The following is a 25,730-nucleotide window of genomic DNA, read 5'->3' as shown; positions in this document are numbered from 1 at the left end:
ACTGTCTTCACATGATTCGACGACAAACCCGCTCTCTTAAAACCAGCCTCAATTTAATTCCCCCAGGTCGTCTACCAGACCTCCTTCTTCCGGCAGGTTATCATTGAAACGTACAGAGTTTGCTACCTTACTTTCGTAAAATAAGTCCGAACCATTCCCATCGTCTCCGAGATAATATTATGTACAGTAGCCGGCAAGAAATATTGTACATCGGCCTTTAGAAAGAGATAGCGGTTTCGTAGAGCATTTTCTCTGTCGTCGAGATCGACAAGCTCTACGAAGCCGAAATCTCTCGAAAGGTCGATGTATAATATTTCTTGTCGGCTAATGTATCTCTCGTATGAGTACCTACGCTGGAAGTTGGCGGCATATTTCCTACAAGTTTTCATCCTTGATTGTCATAGCCCTGCAGTAATACCTACGGAGAAATGCAAATAAAAATTTTCCTCAAAGTGCCAGTTTCGAGCCGCACAAATAATTTAATAGGCGGAGGCTTGCGTATTGTCATCGTAATAAAATAGCGATAAGAAAGAAAACAGCTTTCATAATTAAAGAGAGGGTTTCTCTAGCTTTATTTAATTGCAATACTGGCACTGATACTTCATGAATACCGTAAATGCTTGAATAAGTTAGGGTTGCCATCATATTATATTTTAATTTCCCGGAAAATGCGCTATTTTTAAACGACGAAATACGGAATGGATAAAACTGATGAATGAGCTTCAATGCGGACGAAATCCTGAAAACTGTAAATAGGTACTCATTGAAATGCCTATTTAAACACATCTTCTTTAACGCTTTATGAGGTACCTACTTAATAAAAATAATACTGAAAGTTTACATTTTATCTGAAAATAATAAAAAATGGCCGTTCATATAAAAAGATACGTAAGTATCAATAACAAAACTCTTAGAATAAAAATAATGTTTAAGTTTCTTCTTATCAAAAAATACAATAAATTAAAGAACAACACGAAAAAAGCCAAACAAATTAAAACAACCAACAATCTTTGCTTCAACTTATCAAAATTCTGAAGAAGTACAAGAGTCGTTCTGTATCATACATAACGTAAGCGGTTCCCAAGTTTTCTACGAAGTTTCGAAATTTTCAGCTCGAATAGAGATTGATTGAACTTCTTGAATTAGTTGTGAATTTTATGAGAAACAAGTAATTCACAGGCAATTCCGTGAGTGTAGCTGAATATATCGCAATTTTTTTACATGTAGGTACAAGGTATTAAGCTGCAAACGTGTTCTTGGTTTTACGAATCTAAAATTCATGCTCTAAATACCCATCTCTGCGGTCGAGTACATACTCGTTGAGCTTTTATTGTGAGCCACGAGAAACTTCTTCAACAACTACCCATTGTGATTGTGTATCTTTCTGAGTGTTTCTGCTGAATCAGAACCAGATATTAAAATTTCTCATTAATCGGGCATAACTGGTTCAGGCATTGTTCTCTGCAGCATTATCGTCATTTGGCGAAATCTTCAAGTAAATAACGAATTGTCGAGCCAGAAGGCGTCTGAAGACAATGCGCACCATTCAAATAACCTATTAAATTGTCGATTAGTTCGTAGGAGTCAGCCCGGGTAAATTAAGTAAATTAAGAGTGAGCTCGGGAGGGTGTAATTACAGGATTTCTACACTTGGCCACGTACCAAGTGAGTTATTCTCGAATATGGTGGATTTATGGGGACTCAGATTTCCGGTCCTCCATTGGTGCCTCAGGGGGTGTGTGTTATGAATGTTATCGCAGAGTGCCGAATCATCGGGCGTAAAAATTTTTTTTTCAGCTGACTGCAGTTTTGAAACAGTTTTTAAAATGTTTCTCTTTCCACTAGTTTTAAATTATCTACCTATGACATAATATAATAGTACAGGTTTTTTATTTGAGGTCTCATCATTAAAATGCTCCTAAGGTAAAATTTTGACTGGTTAAGGTCCAGTGGCATGACAGGCGGATAAAGTTACATTAAAGTTACCGTTAAACTTTGAGGACTAATAAAAAGCAAATCGTGTTGCACAACTAGTAGGTATCTATTCATACATCCACGTCCCATGATTGGTCGTAAGTTAACAATTAATCATACTTATGCTACCTTTTTGCTTTTATTGACGATCAAAATTTGACGGTAACCGTAAAGTAAATTTGACCGTATATCATACAACTGGACATAGATTTTCAATAGTTCCTAGGTAAAATGATAAACTTTATTCTGTTATATCGTTTGAACATTAAAATACAGTATCTATGAGTTACATGTTCAGCTTCATTGTTTTTTTCAATATAGAATATGGCTTTAATGCAACTTAATTGAAAAAGATACTAATTAAATGTAAAATGCAAAACGAACGTTACAATGTAGGAAGCTATGAAAAGGGATAGAAAAAAACGGAAGCGAAAACATTGTTACAATTAAATTGGAGGTGAAATGAAAGTTTGAACAGTAGGATATGTGGAGGCAACGGAATGACACGTTATCAAATAAAACAGCTGTAGTGCAGCGCGTGGGCGGGCGGCTCCGGCCCTATCGACTCGCCAGCACGCCGGCGCGCGTGCACACTCACCTTGCAGTCGCCCACCATCGCCAACCGTCTAACCGAGCCCTAAACACATCCCCTCGAACCCTCTTTACAAAATTACTTAGACATCATGAAAAGTAACCCTCGTCCTTTCGGCACGTTTCGAGGGCGCCGCCGCTCGGGGCGTCCCTGAGAAAACTGACGGACGTCGCCGCTCTTCCATCGGTTTTATAGCTGGAGGAGGGGTGCGGCGGCGGCGCGAGTTGCGCCGTCGATTCGCGACTCGATAAATAAATTAATTAAAAGTGCAAGTGAGTGATCGCTTCGTACAGGCCTGCGAACTCGCCTAGAGCTTCGCCTTAATTGGAATATACTTAGCGAAGGCGTGAATTCTTTTCTACCAGACTAAGGCAAATAAGTAGGTACTAGGTACGTGTAGGTGTATCATAGAGGTAGAAATAGAATATTAATCATTAAGTAATTTAAATCAGTGAAAAGTTCTTAAAGTTATGGTCTATGGAATTAATCCACGGTTAAAAATTAAAATAACCAGTTGATAGCCTACAAAGTTTAAAAATTGATTTGTTTGCCACTTTTGGAAATCTCATATAAGTATATAATCGAAACGACGAATACTGGTGAAAGAGATTTTTCCGTGAAAAATGGACGTAGGTACGCAAAGCAGGCTGAATTACATCATCCTCTCACATCTCAAAAATACTAAGGGCTAACGCATACAGACTGAGTGGAGTCGAGGCTTTTTGATAATTTAAAGATACGACTGAAACTGGTAACTATTACTGAAAAAAATACAAAATAAATTTTTAAAACCTAAATTCACACAGGTGATTTTGCGGGCATCGGCTATCAAGTAGTGAGTATATATAAACAAGTAAATATATTATGTATATCATCCATAATATGCAAATTATGTGAAAGCACACTGGTTGGATATAATTTTAATAAAGTCATTAAGTATTTACACTACGCTACTAGTAAAATAACAATTAGGTACAATGCCGTCATACATATAATTAAGATTATATCTAAAATCACTGGAAAATTATCTAATTTTAGATAAGCTATTAAATATGGTTAAACTAGATTTACGATGTGAAAGTACAGCATTAACTGTGTAACCTACTACGGTTACTGAAATAATTTAGTCCTATCCCCGAGTTAAAAACAAAAGAGCTATGTCTTTCAGATGCAGTTTTCATTTATGGCATCGTAGCTCCTAAATGGATTTTAAAAAGTAGATTTACCGATGGCTGAAGAGGGCAGGACACAGTGTTGGAAAATCCAATAGACGTTAGGGTCAAAAGGTGCTAGAACGGCGACCTCGCACCAGAAAGCGCAGTTTTGGCGGACCCATCACTTGGTGGGCAGACGACATCAAACGAGTCGCAAAAAGCCGCTGGATTCAGGCGGCGCAAGACCGTGGCATGTGGAAATTCCTAAACACAAAAGACCTATGTTCAGCTGTGGACGTCTATTGATTGACGACGATGATGATGCCGATGGTTTATCGCGGCGGTTCTTAGCTATTTCCCAATAAAATTACTTATTCTTGCGATATAATAGGTATTTATTAGACTACTGAAAAATCGGCTCTTAGTAATAAATATATTATATTATATAAAAAATACGTCCCTACGTTTGTCAATTCGTGTCTCAATGAATAAATTTGCACATAGATAGTTGGATCGATCTAGTTTGTATGTAAAACATACGGGTAAGGCGATCTGGCTTCGTCGTATATGTTTGTCGTATACATTTTGATTTATGCAGTAATAAAATATATCTGGTTGATTAATAATAATAATCTATTCTTAAAGCTGAAAAATATTTTTACCAAATTAAAATTTCTGAATCTAAAATCTCTAGTCCGTGAACGTCATCGACGTGAATTTAGGTGTTTAATAATCCCGTGGGAACTCTTTGATTTTCTGGGACAAAAGTAGCCTACGTCCTTCCCCGGGATGCAAGCTATCTCTGTACCTACCAAATTTCGTCAAAATCGGTTGAACTGATGGGCCGTGAAAAGCTAGCTGACAGACAGACACACTTTCGCATTGATAATATTAGTATGGGCGGATTAATTAATCAACCGCATAAAGAATATTTCGATCAAAAGTCATTCAACTTTAGTTTTGATTCGACTGTAAAAAAAATCATGTACCTAAGTAATTTATACAAAAATAAGTAAAGTTAAATCCACATTGACTTTAAGAACAATAAGCCACACGAAGACTAATTAATGTGCTTCTATACTAGTTGATCCATTTAACCTCAATTTAGAGGTTCCTCTAGCGATGGACACACAAACAAACATTTCGCGGGCCCTTGTAGATATAGGGGGCGAGGTGTTTCGAGCTAGGTATTACAAAGCTAATATTGGGAATACGTGGGTCTATACTCTACGCTCATTTATTTGGAGGCTCTAAATTAGTCTTCTAGTGCTACCCTGCTCTAGACTTATGTTGGCGGATATTAATAGTGTGGTATGAAGTTTGTCTTACCAGATCTACCATAGATAAAAGTTACTTCTCTAATCTGTGGGATCTACAGAGCAGACGCCATTCGTCCGCGCCGCGTAGCTTAGATAAGGCTGCTTCCAAATTGAAGCGCTTATGACCTAAACCTAAGCCTAAGCGATATTATTTTTTGTCGGCAACTTTGCACCCAGTCATCATCATCATGAGCAACCGATGGCCAGCTTACTACAGAGCATGGGTCTCCTCTCAGAGTGAGAAGGGATTTGACCAAGTACAGACTGGCACTTCACACACCTTTGAGAACATTATGGAGAACTCTTAATCATGCAGGATTCCTCACGATGTTTTCCTTCACCGTTAAAGCAAGTGATATATTTTAATTTCCTAAAACGCACATAATTCCAAAAAGTTAGAGGTGCGTGCCCGGAATCGAATCCCTGACCTCGCACCGATTAGGAGGCGGATGTCCTAACCACTAGGCTATCACAGCTTAAGATTAAATTAATTTTATTGTAAAACTAGCAACCCGTTCCGGCTTCGCATGATAGCTTATTTCCACGATTTTCAGTTCTGATTCTTAATTGCATTTTTTGAGGATACTTATATTTTTGCTATTATGAGCTAATCTTTGAAAATAGAATAATTTTATAGTATTGCATTTTTTAGATCTATTTGAGACGAATATTGCCACAGCATATAAGTATACTATTTTTTTATAAATCTATGGTTTTAAGGCAGCGTTCGCCAATAGCGCTCAAGTAGAGTACTTACTTAGTGCGTTTTTCGCCGACCCTTACGACAATATCATCGCAGTTCGCCAAATTTACACTAACTTTTATAAATTATATACTTGATCCTTCTTTTAAAATCCGTGTATCTATATTGGTGGAACCGTATGAAAAATACAGTACCTACCACCTACTTAGTTTTGAGAACGAGAGACAAACGATCTCGGCGGAGGGACTCTGTTTTATAATACCTAAGTAGTGATATGATAATGATGATTCCAACGTGTCAAGAACCTTTTGGCTGCTTATTTATATCATAAATCAACAAAAAAAAATATGAAAATGTTCTCAACAGCTGCTTTACCGTTTAGGAAAATGTCTTTGACGAGTAATCAATTTCGTAGAGGAGAGATAAGTGCTTCCCTGTCCACTTTTTATGTTTTTTTTTACTATTACAAATTTTTGGTACTGAACTGTACTGTATAGAGCATTGTTGAAGTGGTCGGCCGCTAGCGTGCACGAACCACATGAATGTGGAATCACAAACCACTTAGAACGTTTGAAGTGACGATGACGCCACATTTTCATCGAGACTGGTTCAATAAGGCTTCACACTAATCACCCAATCAATACGTTAAAGCCATACTACATTTTTGGTATACCTAGTAAATAGTTTCATATTGGGGGTGATTCTTTGTGGTTATGTGACCACCCAAATATTATGATCTAGGTATATTACGATAAAGAAAAAAACCTAGATATCTCCATGGTCACCAAGGCAATTATTATTAGGGTACAAGTGACGCGCGGTGCGAAAAAAATCTAATTGCACCTTTAAAACTGTACTTTTCTTGTAATCGACCTTAAATTAATTTTATGTTAATTAAGTAGCATTAGGTATGTAATTCATTCATAGTATTTAATAAATCATTGCCTTTTTACTATTTAAATACACCTTCAATAAAAGATAGGGTAGCTAAATAATTTGTAAATTATTGAATATACAATTCATGGGAATTGATAAAATGGTTGAGACATTTCTTGTTATTTTTATTTTTATTTTAATTAATAAAATATGAACCCGCCCGAACAGGGACTTGAACCCTGGACCCTTGGATTAAAAGTCCAATGCTCTACCGACTGAGCTATCCGGGCTCGTATACAATGGTTCAAAATATAGGACTGTAATGTTTATACGACTTTGATATTCTATTTACTTCGCCGTTTTGTGTTTTTTTTACGACAAATATCTCTGGAGAATCGACTATAGATATTATGTTTCTTCAATTCTACTTGATATGAATAAATGAATAAGAACAAAATGTAGTGATTGAGGAATAAGGCATGAATTAGGTTAGAATGTATTGATTAAATTAATTTAGTAAAAAATTGTTATATTTAATGAATGACCTAGGTAAAAAATTAGGCTTTTTATATTTAAAATTAAAGAAAACGTTATTTTGCTATTCTTCAAATTTTTTTAGATATACAGTGATTTTTTTAACTGGGACAGTATGGGGAAATCCAAAACCATACAGGGAAACTGTGCTTAAGAAACTTCAGCTCTTTTTCGTGAAATCAATTTTGCCGTAGTCAATTTTTTGGTCAAACGTGAATTATACACAAAAATCAATGAAACTTAGGTATATATATTTTTTTAAAATTAGATCGACTCAGTTTCGTATAAGGATTATTTCATTAGGTATATGGCAAGAACAACTGTATAAACTAAGGGCATAGGCAAATAAATTATACCTACGTTAGGTAGGTAGGCTACCTATAGTTTAAGAATTTGCCTACTCAAATGTAATGAGTTATACTAGACAGTGAATTAGGTCTACTTGAAAATCCTAGGATTTACAGCAGTTCGAACTTTTACAGTAACAATCTTAGACATATAATAATACTCGAGTAAATACTGAGGTAGGTACCTACCTATTACTGTAATATCTTGAAAGTCATTAAAATAAAATAAAAACCTGAAAAGCTTTTATCGCATTCAATTTACGCATAATAAGCTGTTTATCGCATCGTGTAGTCTCTATAAGAGCTCCGGATATAGTGAAATACCTTCGATATTGAAATGTCAACCTAGAGCGTGCGCCTGTTGGCTCTAGTAGGTACAGGGGTGGTAGCGCAAAAATAGCACTGCTCAACCAGCGCGGCGGCGCCCGGTTCGAGCAAACTTAGCGCCCTAGGTGAAATTATTATTGGACTAGCACCCCTTGAGACAAAAATTTCGCACATAATAATTTTTTCACAATAATTATGACCTTTCTAATGATATGCTTTATTTTAATCAGACAAGAAATACTTAGTTTTGTTTCGGCGAAGTTAAATTTTCTAATTATCGGACAGAAGGGCGGTATACTTGCCTTGATTTTAATGTCATTAATAGCTGTACGATTTCCAAGCAAACATTAATTTTTTTCTTAAGTAATTTGAAAAAACAGTCATAATAAAAGTGAACAGGAAATCAGATCCTGATAGTGAACAATATTTTGAGCAAATACACTCGATTTGTCATAAGTTTTGCAAAATAAATGCACGGGCATCTACACTAGATGTGCTAGTCAAGCGAAGCGAGCGTGAACATTTTCTTTGATTTTACAGAAGTGATTCTTAGGTTCTTAGGTTCTTCTGGCAGCGGATACCATTCATAATTATTAGAGCGTTGATATAGGTAAACTATATTTTTATAAATTCTGATTTCTATGCTCTATACACAGAATAGACGTGCGAGCTATCCGTTCTGGCCAGTCAATGTAACTTGAGCTAACACACCTGTTCCATACCCTCGCCGCGCCATGCCGCTCCCCACCCCTAAATTCCAGCGCCCTAGGCTGTCGCGTCGCGTCGCCTAGTTCGCCTTTATGACGGAGCGGCCCTGTGTTCAACGTCTTCTTTTATTTGTGAACTAAGAATTTAGTATGATTAGTTTAGTACTAACTACTAGTATACTTACTTTGAAGTTGAGAGTTTTATTTATTTTATAACTAAGTAGGCTTGCGCTTGACTGCAATTACACCAAGCAGGAGATGATGCAGCGAGGTTATAAAAACTTTGTTCCACAATTATAATAATCGAACGAGTTGAGCGAAAGGGGGAGGTGGCGAGCGAAGCGAGCCGGCGACCTTCGTAAAGAAACGAAGGTCGAGTAGATGAGCTGAATGAAGGGGCGACAGAGCGAGTCTTCTGGCGTGGTCCATTTAAATATTTGATTTAATCATTATCATGTGACAAAAAAGGGGAGTCTTTTTCTAACACTAGTTAACTAGTGTTAGAAAAGTAATTTCTAACATTATTCTGAAGAAAATATAAAATTCCCAAAATCTCCCAAAGCCACCATGATCCAAACAAACGTTCCTCCCAGTGTTGGGGACAATACGCAGAGAAACTAGAGAAACTAGAAACAGAGAAAGCTTTTATAAAATAACGAAGGTCTGGCACGCGCTGGCTCTCTCTCTCTCTCTACTACTACTACCTATACTTTACCAATGATGATGTAAATAAAAGTAGTATAAACCTCAGACCAGCTTTTCAAATATTTTTACGGGACAGAATTACTTAATTTTGATGCAGTTTACTACATTATCAAGTTCACAAGTTTTATGGTTCTTAACCATAAAACTTGTGAACTTGACCAGGGAGAGTACAGATTTTCATGAATTTGCAAATTTTTACTTGTGTTTATACAACTTTATCTTCCTGAAAATTATTCAATGCAGAGCGGAGTATTTTCACGCATATCAACTCTCTGATTATTTTCTAGTGTTGCCAATGCCAGAGTGGTGTTGACAGCGCCGCGCGCGGCGGGTGGTTAAATGTTGCCGTCATCCAGCTGTCACGACCATTGCGAAAACAATATTATTATTTCGATGTAATAGGTAACTATCGCTATTGGGTGTCTCAAACACAGGCTTGTTTGCATTTTATATTGTTCAATCTCGCGTATAATAACCATGGGACGCGACAGTGTAGGTAAAATATGGACAGATTCGGTGAAACGTATCAGAAATTTTTATTATGTACTAGCTGCCCTGGCGAACTTCGTTCCGCCTAACAGTCGATTCAAATTTTTTAAATTTTTCTCTCCGTAAGAACCATCCCCGTACTTTAAGGAATATTATAAAAAAAAGAATTAGCGAATTCAGTTCAGCTGTTCTCGAGATTTGCGATGAGCAACACATTTAGTGATTCATTTTTATATTATATATGATGAATTAATTATTATTGCAGACCGTTTGCCTGATTTGAATTTAAAGTAAATAAATCAAGTAAAAGACTTAATTAACAGATCGTCGTTTTTCTTATATTTTTTCTGAAAGTATGAATAAAATACCAGAGTCAAAAAACTACCACTATACTGATTTTTAAGTACGAACTAACATTTAACGTAACGGTTCGTTTTTAGAGTGTGCTTTGTAAAGACTATTTTGTACACGAAAACATGAAGATTTAAAAGTTAAAACAAAACGAAAAGATTAGGATAAGTAGGTATTTCCTTTTTAATTTCGTTTTGTGATACTACCCCCACCGGCGCCGCAATCTCATAAACCCACCACGAGATGGCATTGCTCTTTTTATTGCCGGTTTGCACAACAAGCAGTAATGGAGGACTACAATATTGACAGACCATTAATTCGACAGGAAATTGTGCTGAAGCCGCAATCGCTGCAGGTGATTGTGAACTTTTCAAATTAGCTGCGTGTTCTGCAGTTGTTTCCACTTCAAATAGAGAGGATACAGAGTCAACATGCCGAGCTTTCACAAGAGAGCTGACGTTGAATAAAGCAAATGATAATAATAAACCTAATAAGTAGGTAGGTAATAACATCAAAGCCTCAATAGCTCAACCGGTAAAGGAGTGGACTGAAAACCGAAAGGTCGACGGTTCAAACCCCGCCCGTTGCTTGTCGTACCTACTCCTAGCACAAGCCTGACGCTTAGTTGGAGAGGAAAGGGGAATATTAGTCATTTAACATGGCTAATATTCTTTATTAAAAAAAAGCTGCATCTAAAACAGGCAGAACCTAATCCTGATCATAAGACTTTATTCGTTCTACTTCTGCGGTGGCAGTTGCAGATAAGGTAACTAAAGCAGTTATTGCAAAGTAAACTGAAACAGTGTTTACAATTATATGGGTATCTACATTCAACAATCTTTGATTAGTATTTTTTTGCAATGCGCAGTAATACGCCTCGTGTTCAGATTGGATTGTTTTGCGCGCACTACTACAACTATTATTTCTCAAATTCGAATCTTTTAAGCATTGTATCTTATGAAGGTGTTATGCTTAGTGCTTATAAGTAGGTAGGTAACTAAAGTTATATTATTGTTATTGTACACAATTTCTTCATCGTAACATAAATGCTGTTTCATTATGTCGTGAAATAAAATGTTCCGGAGAAACCTTTCTTCTTTATTTGTAGCTCTGAATAGGCATTCACACTCAGCGGCGTCGGATGGACATATCCTTTTAATTAAGCCACGCGGAAAGCGTCGTAACTTTTACGATCTCCGTGATTTAACTATTATTTGTCATCAATTTTATGGGCCCTAAAGTATTACTGTGCTGTTGGAAATAATATAAAGCCTACAGTTTAATAGATAAATTCGTTCGTAACATTTCGTAACGACTGATAAAATTAATATTACTTAATGAAAAAATAGATCCTATTTCATTAACATACCTACTTAACCTAGATATTAAAATTACCTATATTATTTAAACAATTGAAATAAATTACAAAAGTACCAGCTATTATAGTCCTTATTTTATGGGTGAATCGGTGAACCGAACTTTTGACATGAAAGTTGACCCATAGAGTTAAATTGGCGCGTTAGAAGTCATTTTGTACATCCCTATGTTTTGTACTGACTACCAACGTGAGTTGTCTATTGTGACGTTGTAAATTTTGAACTACTAATTAGCGTTTCGCTTTTAATTAAAATCTATTTTGTTCAAAGTATGTTGGTGCCACCTAGCATCAAGGTGCAGAACTACGCGTGGGTCGATGTTCAGAGTTCATTCGAGCCACAATAGATGGCGTTTGCTTCGTTGTCAATTGTCGTATAAATAAAACAAAATAATTAAATAAAACCATAATATCATTTGTTTATTGTTAAGTCATTAACAAAACGGTTCTTATAATATATCCTTAGGTTCCGCAAATATTCAAAAATGAATTGGCTTTATGATCAAACTAACTGAGAGCGGCAACACTCGGGTTGCGTCTGGCAACACCGATTGTTGAGATTTAGAATTTTCCTGGAGTCAACATGTGAAGACGAATTTTTTTCGTTCCAGGAAAATCTCACTTCTTTTCGCCCATGGCTTCGCCTGGAAAAATACAATAGTCATAAACTTTAGTCATCCTAACGTATTTTCAATGTTTCATCAGTTATGGTGAGTGAAAAATCAAGTAATGTGGATTCGACAAAATGGCGGTTTGGTTAGAGAAAATCCTAATCTCATGATTTCTTTCAGTTCCAGTTATTTTAACTTCCCAAATAAATGAGGATAATGGGTTGTGGGTGGACTTCTGAAAACCATTGGTGGCCAGGAGTTCAATAGGTGAGTTGTGTTTGATCGGGAAAATTCCACGTGTCGAAATTTTCACACAGCACAAATTATAATCTTGTTTTTCTTTGTTACAGGGTTTTCGTATTTACGTTTTTCCGTTTTTACGTTTTACGTTTTAGTTTTCCGTTTTCGTATTTATTTCTTTTGCACATTCACGTTGGCAACTTAATTTCTATGGATAAGACTTGGTGAAAATCTTTGTAAGGAAACATTTCGGTTGTGAAGAATCAAATAAATTGAGTTTTGGATCTTGGCCGATGCCGTCCAGCTACCTCGCAGTCTTCGCACCTACAAGTAAGCAATATGTTTGTATCCTGGAACCGTTTAGTGAACCTTCTTAGTGTATGTGTACAGTAAGAACCCTGTCTTTACTACTGAGCTTTTTATTTTGAAACAATTTTATGAATTTTACTGTGTCATTGTCTATTCCATGCCAATGGCATCTTAAATTTAAAACATAGATTTTATGTACTATCTACCTAAGGCATTCTAATGTATCTAAATTAAGTCTTGGCATTAAGCTAGAATAACTAAGCATTATTAGCCATCATTCTGTATTAAGCGACCCCGGTAAAAGTTACATTAAAAACAATTTTGCCTAACATCTAGCAAATTTCATTTATAACACCTCATATGTATTACAAGGGAGTCGACGGCTAGCTTCTATTCTTTACTAGGTAGATAGATCAAGTAAAGTAAATTAAAATTATTTTTTTTTTCCTCTAATCTTTGTAAGGTGGTAGATTATTCCGTATCCGGGTATATTTCTATTCCGCCAATTTACCACCCTTACAAATTGGCGCCCGAACAGGGACAGGGAAAATCGTCAACAAAAACCTTTAAATATGGCCTAAAGTCTCGTTTATCCACTGAATACAGAACTGTGTCAGGTAAAAGGGATGTTTTGTTGTTAATGACCAAGTTATTTACTTGTGTCTCTGCACAGTTCTTACTAATTAGTTTTTTTGAATTTTTGTCCGGAGCGGGTTTACTAATCGCCTTTTTACTACAACTTGGACATGTCTTTACTGTAAAGTTCTGACGTCCACACGAAAAACATCTAATAAATTTCGGAACTGTCCTGCAAAATTTAAAGGAATGGTTACCCTTGCCGCACTTGTAACATAGTTGTTTATTTGTTTTCGTAAAATCAGTGCCTTTACTTGTATCAACCTTAGGTGCAGGTGTGACTGAAAGTGTGTTTATCTGTTTTGTCACTTGTTTGTAAGCAAACTCTGAACTTAAAGTTGCCTTACTGTTAGTAGGCTCAGAAAATAAGGCGGAACGCTGCCTCGCAGCCTCTAGTTTGCGACACTTTTCCTTCAACATTGCGACAGACTTAATGTCAACAAGAGCTAATTGTTCTGAGTAAAAAGGGCGAATATTATGTAATAAAATTTGTAACTTTTGTTCTTCGGAAAGTGGTGTTGACAACCTTGAAAACATGCAAAACATTACAGCGAAATAGATAGACACAGGTTCTTCAGAGCCTTGTGTTCTTGCTCGAATTTCACCTAGCAACCTGTAGTCATAATCTACTGCATCAAATTCATCTAAAAATAAAGTTTTCAATTCTGACCAAGACGAAACTTGACATTTGTTGCCTCTGTACCATAACAATGCTCGGCCTGTAAAAAGATGAAATGCAGAAACAAATAATTTTCCATCTGAAACGCCATAAGATCTTTATATTCCTCAACGCGTTCGATGAAACTGCGCGGATCACCCTGTCCGTTGAAATTTAACTTCCACTTGGCAACATTTTTATCACCAGTGCAGTCAACGGCGGTACTCTCGGAATCCAGTGATTCGTCGTGAGACGACTCATTGTCAGCATCTAATCTGGAAATCAAACTCTGCAACTTTGTATGTAATTCACTCTTCCTACTTATTAAGCTGAGTTCGGAACACTGTATTCTCAAAATTCTAAAGTACAAATGTGAAGCTAAAGCTTTAGACCTACAGAGGGCATGTCTATCTTTAGTGTCAGAACACTTTTTTAATAAATCTTCTAAGTCTTGAAGTTTTTTAGTAATAACCCCTAACTCACTTTCAGAAGAGAAATCTGTCTCTAAAATTGATTCAGAAGGAATTTCCTGAATTAATTGTTTTAACTGTTTCTTTAAACCTAGCACTGTAGGTGCTGGAGTTTCGGAACGAATGGATACCTCATAACACAATTCGTCCTTCAAAAGTGAATGAAACTGGGCAAAAGTCTGTTCCATTGTGTTAAGTCAAAACACATTTAACAAAATATCGAGCTTGTGTAACTGTCTATGTTTAGCCTTATACAAATTGGTTAAACACAAACACAAAAGAAGTTATTTAAACTATTAAATATACACAAGCAAAATACACAACAAAACAATATTCTTAAGTCTATCCTAACTATTTTATCAATTATGTTCCTATTCCAAAATATTGTTAATAATACAAGCACATATTATTACTATAGTAAACAAAATATAACAAAATAAAACTTCCCAAAATTGAATAAATGATTGTAAGGTGCAGTATCACCTTTATGAGTACACAGTGTGTTACAACCTTTACAATTACAAAAGTAAACAGGCAACAAAGTTGCAATGAACTCTGACTAGCATATTATCTTTCAAAAAAAACAAAGAGATTGTGCAATGGTTTGATGGCTGTTACTTTACACTTTTAACACATAACCTAAAATACAACAAAATCTGTTTCTAAATGTCACTTTAAACTACCAGCATTCAATTAAACTTAACATGTTTTGTGTGTGAAGTAGCTTTTATCATAACCTTAACACAGCTCTAAACAAAATTTCAACAAAATAATGAAGTATCAAGTCACTGAAAAAAAAAATTGTTCATAACTTCATACTTGAACTTAATGTAATCTCTGAATATAGTTTATATATTTAGTTTCACAAGTTGTAACTCTTAGTATTTATAAATGTATGTGTGTAACTAGTTAACAGGACATAGCGTTTCAAACTTTAATTATACTAGGTTACCGGAATTTTCAAACATAAGATGTACTTACTATTGAAAGCAATACCCAACAACAACTCAGTTAAGCAATGTTTATTACTAAACTGAAGGCAAACATTCACTTATACACCTCCAAGGTAAGTCAAATAACATAATTGAACGGCATAAACACCATTTATAATGTGTTATTTAAATAAGAAACAACCACTGTTGGACTATACTCAGAAAATTACTTAAACTATCAAACAAAATTTCTAACTATTAGTTATTATTTAGTTAGTTAACCATAAAAAACAGCTTAGTGCTCTTTGCAATGTGTCACTACTTAGAAAATTGTACAATCAGCGGAGTACATTTCATAAAATTCACAAAATTTCTCAAAATATACTGAAATAACTATATAAAAAAACGTTCGGGCGCCATTTGTAAGGGTGGTAAATTGGCGGAATAGAAATATACCCGGATACGGAATAATCTACCACCTTACAAAGATTAGAGGAAAAAAAAAATAATTTTAATTTACTTTACTTGATCTATCTACCTAGTAAAGAATAGAAGCTAGCCGTCGACTCCCTTGTAATACATATGAGGTGTTATAAATGAAATTTGCTAGATGTTAGGCAAAATTGTTTTTAATGTAACTTTTACCGGGGTCGCTTAATACAGAATGATGGCTAATAATGCTTAGTTATTCTAGCTTAATGCCAAGACTTAATTTAGATACATTAGAATGCCTTAGGTAGATAGTACATAAAATCTATGTTTTAAATTTAAGATGCCATTGGCATGGAATAGACAATGGGGCCGATTCTCTAGTACACAATCTCTAAACTAAACTAAATTAACAGGTCTAAATCTAGTGCTTTCCTTTTCCGCAAGCAACATTATGAAAGGGATAGCAATAGATTTAGACGTGATATTTTAGTTTAGTTTAGAGATTGTGTACAAAGGAATTAGCCACAATGACACAGTAAAATTCATAAAATTGTTTCAAAATAAAAAGCTCAGTTAGTTTGATCATAAAGCCAATTCATTTTTGAATATTTGCGGAACCTAAGGATATATTATAAGAACCGTTTTGTTAATGACTTAACAATAAACAAATGATATTATGGTTTTATTTAATTATTTTGTTTTATTTATACGACAATTGACAACGAAGCAAACGCCATCTATTGTGGCTCGAATGAACTCTGAACATCGACCCACGCGTAGTTCTGCACCTTGATGCTAGGTGGCACCAACATACTTTGAACAAAATAGATTTTAATTAAAAGCGAAACGCTAATTAGTAGTTCAAAATTTACAACGTCACACTATGGACAGAGATTGCAATTTTTTTATAAGATAATTTGACTGGCTATTATCTATTATAAGAAAGCTTTAAAATAATAATAATTGTTCTAATTCTTTATCACTTTCAAGGATCATTTTGACTTTATTTTATTTAAATATGGTGAGTTGTAATATTAATAATATAAAAATTACCAACTATTAAAAAATTACAAAAATATGAAGTAGATAGTGACATCTAGCGGTGAGTAGAAGTAAATTTAACTTATTCCTATCGCACAATAGATGGCGCTAATAAACAACTAGCGCCATCTAGACGTATACTGTGGAAAGACTCAAAGAACACGCACTTTTACAAACAGATGGCGCTGGCAAAGCATTTGTCGTGAAAAATATAAAGTAAAATAAAAAAAATTAAAATAATCTTAAACTTTTTTAAAAACATACGTGTAAAATTACATTAGACGTACCTCCATGTTAAATTTGTGTGTTTCCATTTTTCGCCTTGGACAGCAAACCGCTTCCGTCTTCTACTGTTTTCATCGTGCCCAGGCTCTCGGTCTGGTCTTCCACATCTTTTCTTCTTCATAAGTTCTTTGGTAGCGTGGTCTATAACACCCGTTACTGGGATACCACCAAATTCCTGAAAATTAAAAAAAACGTTGAAAAGGTAGGCAGGCAGGCAGGACTTTTGGCCTATTTAATTATTTTATGACTAGGTACAATATCCATACTAATATTATAAATGCGAAAGTGTGTCTGTCTGTCTGCTAGCCTTTCACGGCCCATCCGTTTAACCAATTTTGACGAAATTTGGAATAGCGATAGTTTGCATCCCGGGGAAGGACATAGGCTGTTTTTTATCCCGGAAAATCAAAGAGTTCCCACGGGATCGTTAAAAACCTAAGTCCACGCGTACGAAGTCGCGGGCATTAGCTAGTTCTTAATAATTTTATCTGAAGTATTACATTAGGTTATAGGTAGATACATACCACCCTAAAGATTAATAGTAATTAGTAAGTATTTACTATAAATTAAGACAAAAAAGCCTTAATAAAATCTTTTCAGGTTTCAATTAGGTTTTTATTGAAGACCGAACAAAACTTTATTTATTTTTGAGGTATAGGACAGGTAACTTTACAGGAGTTGACAATAGTTCATAGTTGATTGACATAAAAGCTCGAAGGTTTGGGCTTTGACTAAAAGACAAAAGCTTCTTGAGTTTTGCCAGACCTGAGGATTACCTAGGCAAACCTTCGTCTGGTGGTGTTTTGGTTTTTGACTAAGTTTACCAGACAAAATCCTGTGTTATGAGGTAGTCCAAAAATTAAGTAGGTTAGTACTTAGTACCTATACAGTTGGTATATTATATTTATCCACGAAAAGAAGAAGCGCTCTCGCTGTTGCGTAATGCCATATAAATAACAGAGACAAAAATTGAAAACATTTTCGAATTGTATTTCGAATGTTTTTGAAAATATGTTTGTGCCTCAAAATGGTTAACGCCCACTGAGATTTTTGGCTTTGGCTGTCATTTGTATGGGATTACGTAACAGAGAGAGCGCTATACTAACTTCTTTCTGTGGAAAGAGTATTAGGAACATTATTTAGGAAACAATAAATATTGTACTAGGTACATACTTGTAATGTTTTGATGGCAATCCTGAAGTCATCTTCATATGACTGTTCTACATCTTCCATCAGCAAGTTGCCCACTTCAGGTTTTTCTTTCTTTAGATACCCAAACATTTCGAGGTAACTTCTCTGGAATAAAGAAAATAACTGAATTAGATTCGTTGTTATTGTAATTGATAGCTTGTAGAGGCATGCGGCCTCTTCTAAGACTGGCAGCTGTAAAGAAGACATTTCACATCGCAGCTGCCACTTAGAACGGAAATTTGAATACGGAACGATTCGAAAATCCTGCGGCCCTGGGCGAAATCCAGGGGCCACATTCGCTCCTCAGATTCCTCAGATACCAAGACCGACACACCACTGTCGAGCACCAAGCTCCAGCTTTTGTTCCCACCACCACGAATCTCTTGATTTCGTCTGGTCGGAGACAACCAGTTTGTGTTTTAATTATATAGAATCATCGATGTATATAATCAATTTGCATTGTACATAGCTCGCGGAGTTTTCCGTTAGGAGTGAATTACTTTCAGCACTACCATCGACGTAAATTCAGCACATGTAAACTATCCTGAATTATATCCTGTAAATATGTGAGCAGCAGTTTTATTCATACACTGTGCTACCACATATTCTGGTGACCCCGACGTGATTTGAATTTGCAGCCCATGATGCTTTACGTTTAGCCGCTTTCACTATCATCATAGCCTTCATCATTAGACCTATAGAAGATTTTTAGATAGAGATTTTTGTGCCTAATGTTAAAAGTTAACTATTACAACTATATGCGGGAATTACTGGATACCGCGAGGTCTAAGTTCGAGGCGAACTACTAGTATTTATTGTTTCAATACAGTGATAGAACTCAGAAACTCGTCAAAATGCGAACAGCATCAAACAATCGCTAAAACGTGCGATATCAGTACAGCAATCGAACGCAGGGTCGTCAAAAAGCGATGCATTATCGGCGATCGAAATAGCTGATCGCTGGTGCTAAAACCTTCGTGTCTGCTATGGACCTTTAGGTATTTAAGCAACTGTAAAAGTCTCATCTTTAAGTTGAATGACAGTTCTTAGTGACTCATTAAAAACGCGCCTCTTAAGATTAGTTGTTCCTAAAAGGACTCAATTTTCCGTTGAGTGGTAGATACGATATCGCGACTGAAGGATAGCAATAAAATTGGTGTAATTCTGATCCAACCTAAAAAAAAATTACATTTCTTGTGTGGTGTTTGAGGATACAAAGCAGGTACAGAATACAGACCTAATTCACCAAGCTGGGCAAAGCAATATAAAAAAATACTATTGAAATTTTGACCCGTTGTCAAACATCCTCTATTTAACAAATATTTAAGTACAACAAGATTGGGGACTTCTTATAGTAACTTTAAGGCACTGCAAAGCCTTGAAAGTTTTCGTGTAATAAATTTGCCAGAAAGTAATAAATTTGCATCGAATGTGTAAAGACATAGTGTAACCCTACAGTGGTTACCTCTGTATGCGTCACAACAGGCGGGGGATGTGGGTATAATCCAACGACTACCTACTTAATCGCAAAACTTGTCCCGTGTCCAAACAAAGGCTGTTACTAGCCTTGTGCACCCACGCGATTTCTTTTGTAGGCCCTTTTTTAAATGAGAGAAATTCTGTACTTTATTGCCCTCAAGATGGCTGTGGTAGGGTTGTAAGTTCTGCTTAGTTATGGCCACTTTTATGTTATGTAGTACATACTACATAGAAATGCTTCAGATAGTTTTGAAAACACTCTAAATTACCTCTAATAGGTACGTGTGTCAACATAGTCAAGCCTCAGGAAAAAAATCATATTCTAGGACAACTTGAGTTTGCTATGCTGCGTCTGTGATTCTACCACCAATTCGGAAAGCAAATTTGACTGAGAAGAGCCGGCAGAAACTCAGCAGTTCTTTTCAAATCATAAAGTTACAATAGTATCAACGTAACAAGCAACAACTTACTACACTATCTTGCAGGCAACTGAAAGCTCAGCCAGTTGCTCCACGCAAGAAACAGAAACAAAAATGATCATTAAAGTTTCCATACTGTATAATTACTATGTAGGAGGTAACGCAAAACTGAAAAAAAGTGACACTGCGTTGCCCGATGATACAAATTACAAAATCATACTTTTCATTTAATACCAGTTTGGTGAGCAATGTTTGGTACCCAGAACTGGGCAGAAGAATGACCTAATTATTTGACTAAAAGGGGTGATAGCCTAGCATTTTAGACCTCCGCCTCCTATTCGGGAAGTCGGAGGTTAGATCCCAGGCAAGCACCTCAAATTTTTCGGAGTTATGTGTCTTTTAACACTTGCTTTAACGGTGAAGAAAAACATCGTGAGAAAACCTGCATGCCTGAGAATTTTACATAATATTCTCAAAGGTGTGTGAAGTCTGCCAATCCGCACTTGGCCAGACTAAAACCCTTCTCATTCTGAGAGGAGACCCATGGCTCTGTAATGAGCCAGCGATGGGTTGATCATGATGATGATGATTTGATTAAAACGATAACATTGTGAGCATACTTCGCAAATGACGGTCACAAGCCAACCGTTTACCTAAATAGGCCATCCGTGATATCTTTGACCCATCGAACAAGGAATTAAAAGAAGTAGTCCCACTAATCAGATTCGCCAATTAATTTAGGAGCATTAAAGGACAAATAGGAATCATCACGCGACTGTGAGTTCAGGTGCTTAGTGCCCCAGATTTGGTAGGAGCGTTTTGTGGAACAACGACTACTAAATGGGTACTTACAGATATTTGAGGGGAACACGCAACAGGGCTATTAGTTTTTGGAGATAGAGGATGTGTAAATCTTATGAGTATCCTACTTTTTTTTGCTTCAGAGTTGACTACATTTTATAAGTTGTTTCTCAAGGTAGGTATATGTTGTTTTCCAATAAAATAAATAATAAGTCTTGTCCAGAGAGATTTGCTTATCTTGAATTTACGAGTTGGTATAACTAAACTATTCATTCATAAATTGTTCGACCACACTAATATTATAAAGGCGTATGTTTGTGTGTGTGTGTGTGTGTGTGTGTTTGTTACTCTTTCGCGCAAAAACTACTGCACGTATTTGGCTGAAATGAAGAATGAAGATGGATTAGAGCCTCGATAGCTCAACGGTTAAAGGAGCGGACTGTAAACCGAAAGGTCGCCGGTTTAAACTTCGTTGCACTATTTGTCGTACCTACTCCTAGCACAGGCTTTACGCTTAATTGGAGGGGAAAGGGGAATATTTGTCAGCATAATAAACTTGGCTAATATTCTTTAAAAAAAATATATACCTACATAGGTATATCTTGGATTAACACATAGGCTACTTTTCACCCTGTAGAGCGACAAAACAGCAGTTTTTTTATACAAGTGAGCAAGTTTGTATACATAGGTACCTACCTATGGTATGGTGGTGTGGTATAGGAATCAAAACAAGGCTAAAACCCCACTAAGATATCTTGTCCAAAAGCCTGAGAAAACTAGCTTATGCTCTCGAATTCGTCCGCGTGGATTACACTAATTTCAAACCACTATTTTACCCCTTTCCTAGCGGATGTCCATGTCATAATAGCTACCTGCATGTCAAATTTCAACCCGATCCATCCAATAGTTTGAGCTGTGTGTTGATAGATCAGTCAGTCAGTCAGTCTGCTTTTCCTTTTATACATAGGTATATAAGATTTCATTAAATTCACCAATAATCATGAAAATTGAGATAACAAAACATTAAAATTAAATTAAATTAAATTTATTGGATATTATTACATCTTATTACATATTAAATTACATATAAAAAAACAAGTAATAATTAAGTAGACCTAGGTCTAGTAGACGTATGAATGGGCAACCCCTGCACTAGTAAACACTGTATTACAGTGGGTTGCCTTCTCCATTGTAGCATATAAGATAAGTACTGCTACAGGAATCAATTAACAACTGTTGATTATATTGCCGAACCATACAATTATGTCTTTACTTATTTAGGTCTGAAGTAATTTTAATAAATTGAAAGGCGGTATCGGCATTAAATTCGAAATAAATGGAAATCAATTAACAAGGTTCTGAATCCGACAATAAATAACGGTCTTAACCTAATTATTGACATATTGGCATTGTTTTATGAGTTCATTGGGGCAATTTGCATGAGTTATTCTGATTTTCTATGGAATCCATAGGTTTATTGACCTGGCTTACTTTATAGTACTGCGCTACGGAGCTGCGGTCACGTCTGAATGGGTGCGGTGCTAAAAATATATTGTTTTAATTGTTTATACATACATTCTCACCGGCCACATCTATTCTGAAATCTATCCTAAATTCTTTGAATCTGTTACTTCTACACCAATGAGAACTACGTCAACGAGTTTGATTTGTCTTTCTTCTTTAAGATTTAAGTAGGTAAGTATTCTTTTTATGTTTCCGAACCTAAAAGGTAAAAAGGAACCTTTATACAGGATCACTTTGTTATCTGTCTGTCTGTCCGTCTGTCTGTCGTGTCTGTGATGAAAATCTATAGGGCACTTCCCGTTGACTTAGAATCACGAAATTTGGCAGGTATAGGTAGGTCTTATGGCATTAGTAAATAAATAAAATCCAAAAACCGTAAATTTAAAGATGAATGACAAAAAAACTTATATTACAGATGGCGCAGCAATTTTCTACATAAAAGTGTTAAGTATATTTTGTACGATGGTATGGAGCCCTTTGTGTGCGAGTCCGACTCGCCCTTGACCGGTTTTTTGTTGCGAGATGAGCTCACTCTTGATGAAAAACATGCTTAATAAAAAGCAAAGAAGTCTAGCTTGGAGTACGCTTGCCTAGAAGATGCCTGTTCACTCTTGTCTTGAAGGTATTAAGTTTATACGTTGCAACTGCAACTAATTACTAAGGTCATTAATTAGTAAGTCTGTCGACCACTTTTTATAATAATTACCTGTGTTCATGTTACACGATTAGTTTAGCAATTAAAATGTCTTTTGTTCTTCGCCGTACCCCTGTGTCTCTCAACATTGTTCAACATCAACTAATCAACCTACAGAGGGTTGGACCGTACCCGCTGACATCTGTCGGCACTTCAACCGTCATTACCCTACCCGGAGTGGGTAATAATGACCCGAGCTCTTCATGCGTTGAAAGTCTTGAAACATGGGGTTAAATCGATTTGCAATCGATAAGTTCCCTTTTGTTCATTGAAATTGATCCCGAAATCGTCGTTACAAATATTTTGTAATGTAACGAAAAACTAAGTTAAGTTTCTGTTGTAAAGAAAATTATGTTTTAGGGTAATTATACAGAATTTAATAAGAAGATAAAACATATTATTACTTTTATCCTGGAGCCATGGAGTCTTGGAGCTAAAGAATTCTTACTAGACGTTTTACCGTGGTCACCTAATCATCATCCAAACAGAAAGGTTGGCTACATTTTTTGCGCAAAACATCAGCCTGGCTATCCAGCGAGTAAATGCTGACTGCATTTATTCTTCAGTACTCTTTGAGCTTGGCACCATTCCACGTGGACATGATTTGTACAGTAATTAGATAGATTGTAGAGTAATTAGATGCAGCTAGCTTTAATTTTATCAAAGAGTCTTAAATGTTAAAATGGGTCAAATAAATATCAAGAAAAAAACTTAGGTACTTAAACACATTTTCTTGTAAATGCTCACAACCGTGACTATAATACGTTTACGACGTTTTCCTTTGCGTACAAAGATTTTAGTCAGATGAAACATTTTTGCCGAAACAGGAAAGACTCCCACGTCTCTCGACTCATTACTATCATTAACCGTCGAACAGATGTTCGTGCAACAGATGATGTATTGACCTATTAACCGTTCTAAGCTAGTACTACAATAAAATACAAATTGGTCATCGATGAGTTTGGGCTAAATTCTGTTTTGTATTTAACCAATATTTGCCAGAACAATAGATTTTAATCTGCACCCTGAAATATCCATTTGGAGATCTCTGCTGATGTCTCTTCGTGTTGAAGAGCATCTGCTGAGTTTCTTGCTCTCTCTCTTCTAAGTAGAATTTTCTTTATGATAGAGTCATCAAAAGTGGTACATGTTGCCCTACATAAAATAAATTCATTTAAAGCCTGACCAGAGCTTAATATGAGGTATTATTTCGAAATTACAGACAGACATTTCAATTTTATTTATTAGTATAGATATAGATGATGATTAGATAATGATGAATAATAATAATCGGTTTCTTCCTGAGGCACAGAGGTAAAGTCAGTCACTCATCCGGTACCGTTCAACGATGTCACATTTCACAACTTGGTCATGCCATTCTCGTCTAGATACATACATATTGTAATCCCTGACCTAGACTTACGATCAAATAATTTTCAAAATTGCACTAAGTATCTTCTAATAAAAATAGGCACCATTTCCTAAATAGAGGAAGTAACATAAATGTACTTACCTAAGTAGGTATTTAAATACTATCCAATTACATACCTACCTACTTGTGTTTACAAAATATGTATGTGCTACTTGTATTAGATACGTGTATATCCAAATTAGGCATAGCGATAGTGCTTCATGTATCTTGAAGGTCAGCACCAAGACAGAGGAAACCTTATGCGTTGTTACTTGTTATTACAATACACTGGACTGCCTGTTTTATCATAATACCTATTTATTCTTAGTATACCTAAGTTGGAGCGTCTTGTACTAGTCTACTTTTACTTTCAGGGTCCTTCTTATTCGCGAGTCGACGTTCAAGATTACTCTACAGAACGAAATTCGATAAAAAAAATTTATACCATATCGGTATAAATATTTTTTTATAATATACTTAATATTATTTTATTTATATATTTAGGGAGAAAAACACAGCTCCTCCTTTTTTAAAAGTTGGTTATAAAAGTAGGTAGTCTATGTTATTCCCTGATTGATTCTCTACTTGCCTTTGAAAGTCCCGTCAAAATAGATTCAGCCGTTCCAAAGATTAGCCCGTTTAAACAGACAGACAAAAATTTAAAAAACGTGTGATTCAGTTATGGTAAGTACAGTTCAAATAACCATATGAGCTTATTTTGAGGTAGTTATTTCGAATTTGCAGACAGACCCTTCAATTTTATTTATTAGTATAGAGTACTATAGTAATAGAAATATTGAGAAAACCAAAACACACTCTGATAACTTGATTTTTATAATTATTTTGGCATGTTCTTAATTAATTGTTAAGGACGAACAAAAAGCTTCTTCTGAGATTTTGACGAATAAAATGTTATATGGATCTCTATAGAATAAGACGAACACAACAAAACGCAATGTTACAACTTTACAAAGTTCTTTAGGCATCAAAAATAGCCTTCTTTTTGAGCTATTTTCGTTGAACAAAGGCATATCAGTTTCATCGAGTCGTGAGAGGGAGACAATAGTAATCTGTTCGGATTTAGAGGGACAATAAGGGGCCAGGATTTGCATTTCAAATCTGCGAGTGACACACGAAATTAAAT

General features: G+C 35.7%; 1 protein-coding gene and 1 non-coding gene across 3 annotated transcripts in view; both read right to left on the bottom strand.

Annotated features, from left to right (window-relative positions):
• Window positions 1–25,730, bottom strand: part of LOC117988653 (matrix metalloproteinase-2-like) — a 260,902-nt gene that overhangs the window by 155,644 nt on the left and 79,528 nt on the right. For both annotated transcript variants that reach the window (XM_034975812.2, XM_069503682.1), the window contains exons 3-4: window positions 18,241–18,363; window positions 17,070–17,242 (exon numbers count right to left, since the gene is read on the bottom strand). In XM_034975812.2, coding sequence (XP_034831703.1) covers window positions 17,070–17,242; window positions 18,241–18,363 — 296 coding nt within the window. The remainder of the gene's footprint in view (window positions 1–17,069; window positions 17,243–18,240; window positions 18,364–25,730) is intronic.
• On the bottom strand, window positions 6,836–6,908 carry TRNAK-UUU (transfer RNA lysine (anticodon UUU)). The gene has a single exon. It is a non-coding gene; the product is annotated as a tRNA-Lys (tRNA).

Source organism: Maniola hyperantus, chromosome 15 (assembly GCF_902806685.2).
Source record: "Maniola hyperantus chromosome 15, iAphHyp1.2, whole genome shotgun sequence".
Taxonomy (NCBI): Eukaryota; Metazoa; Arthropoda; class Insecta; order Lepidoptera; family Nymphalidae; genus Maniola; species Maniola hyperantus.
This window is presented reverse-complemented; position numbering and strand designations above follow the sequence as displayed.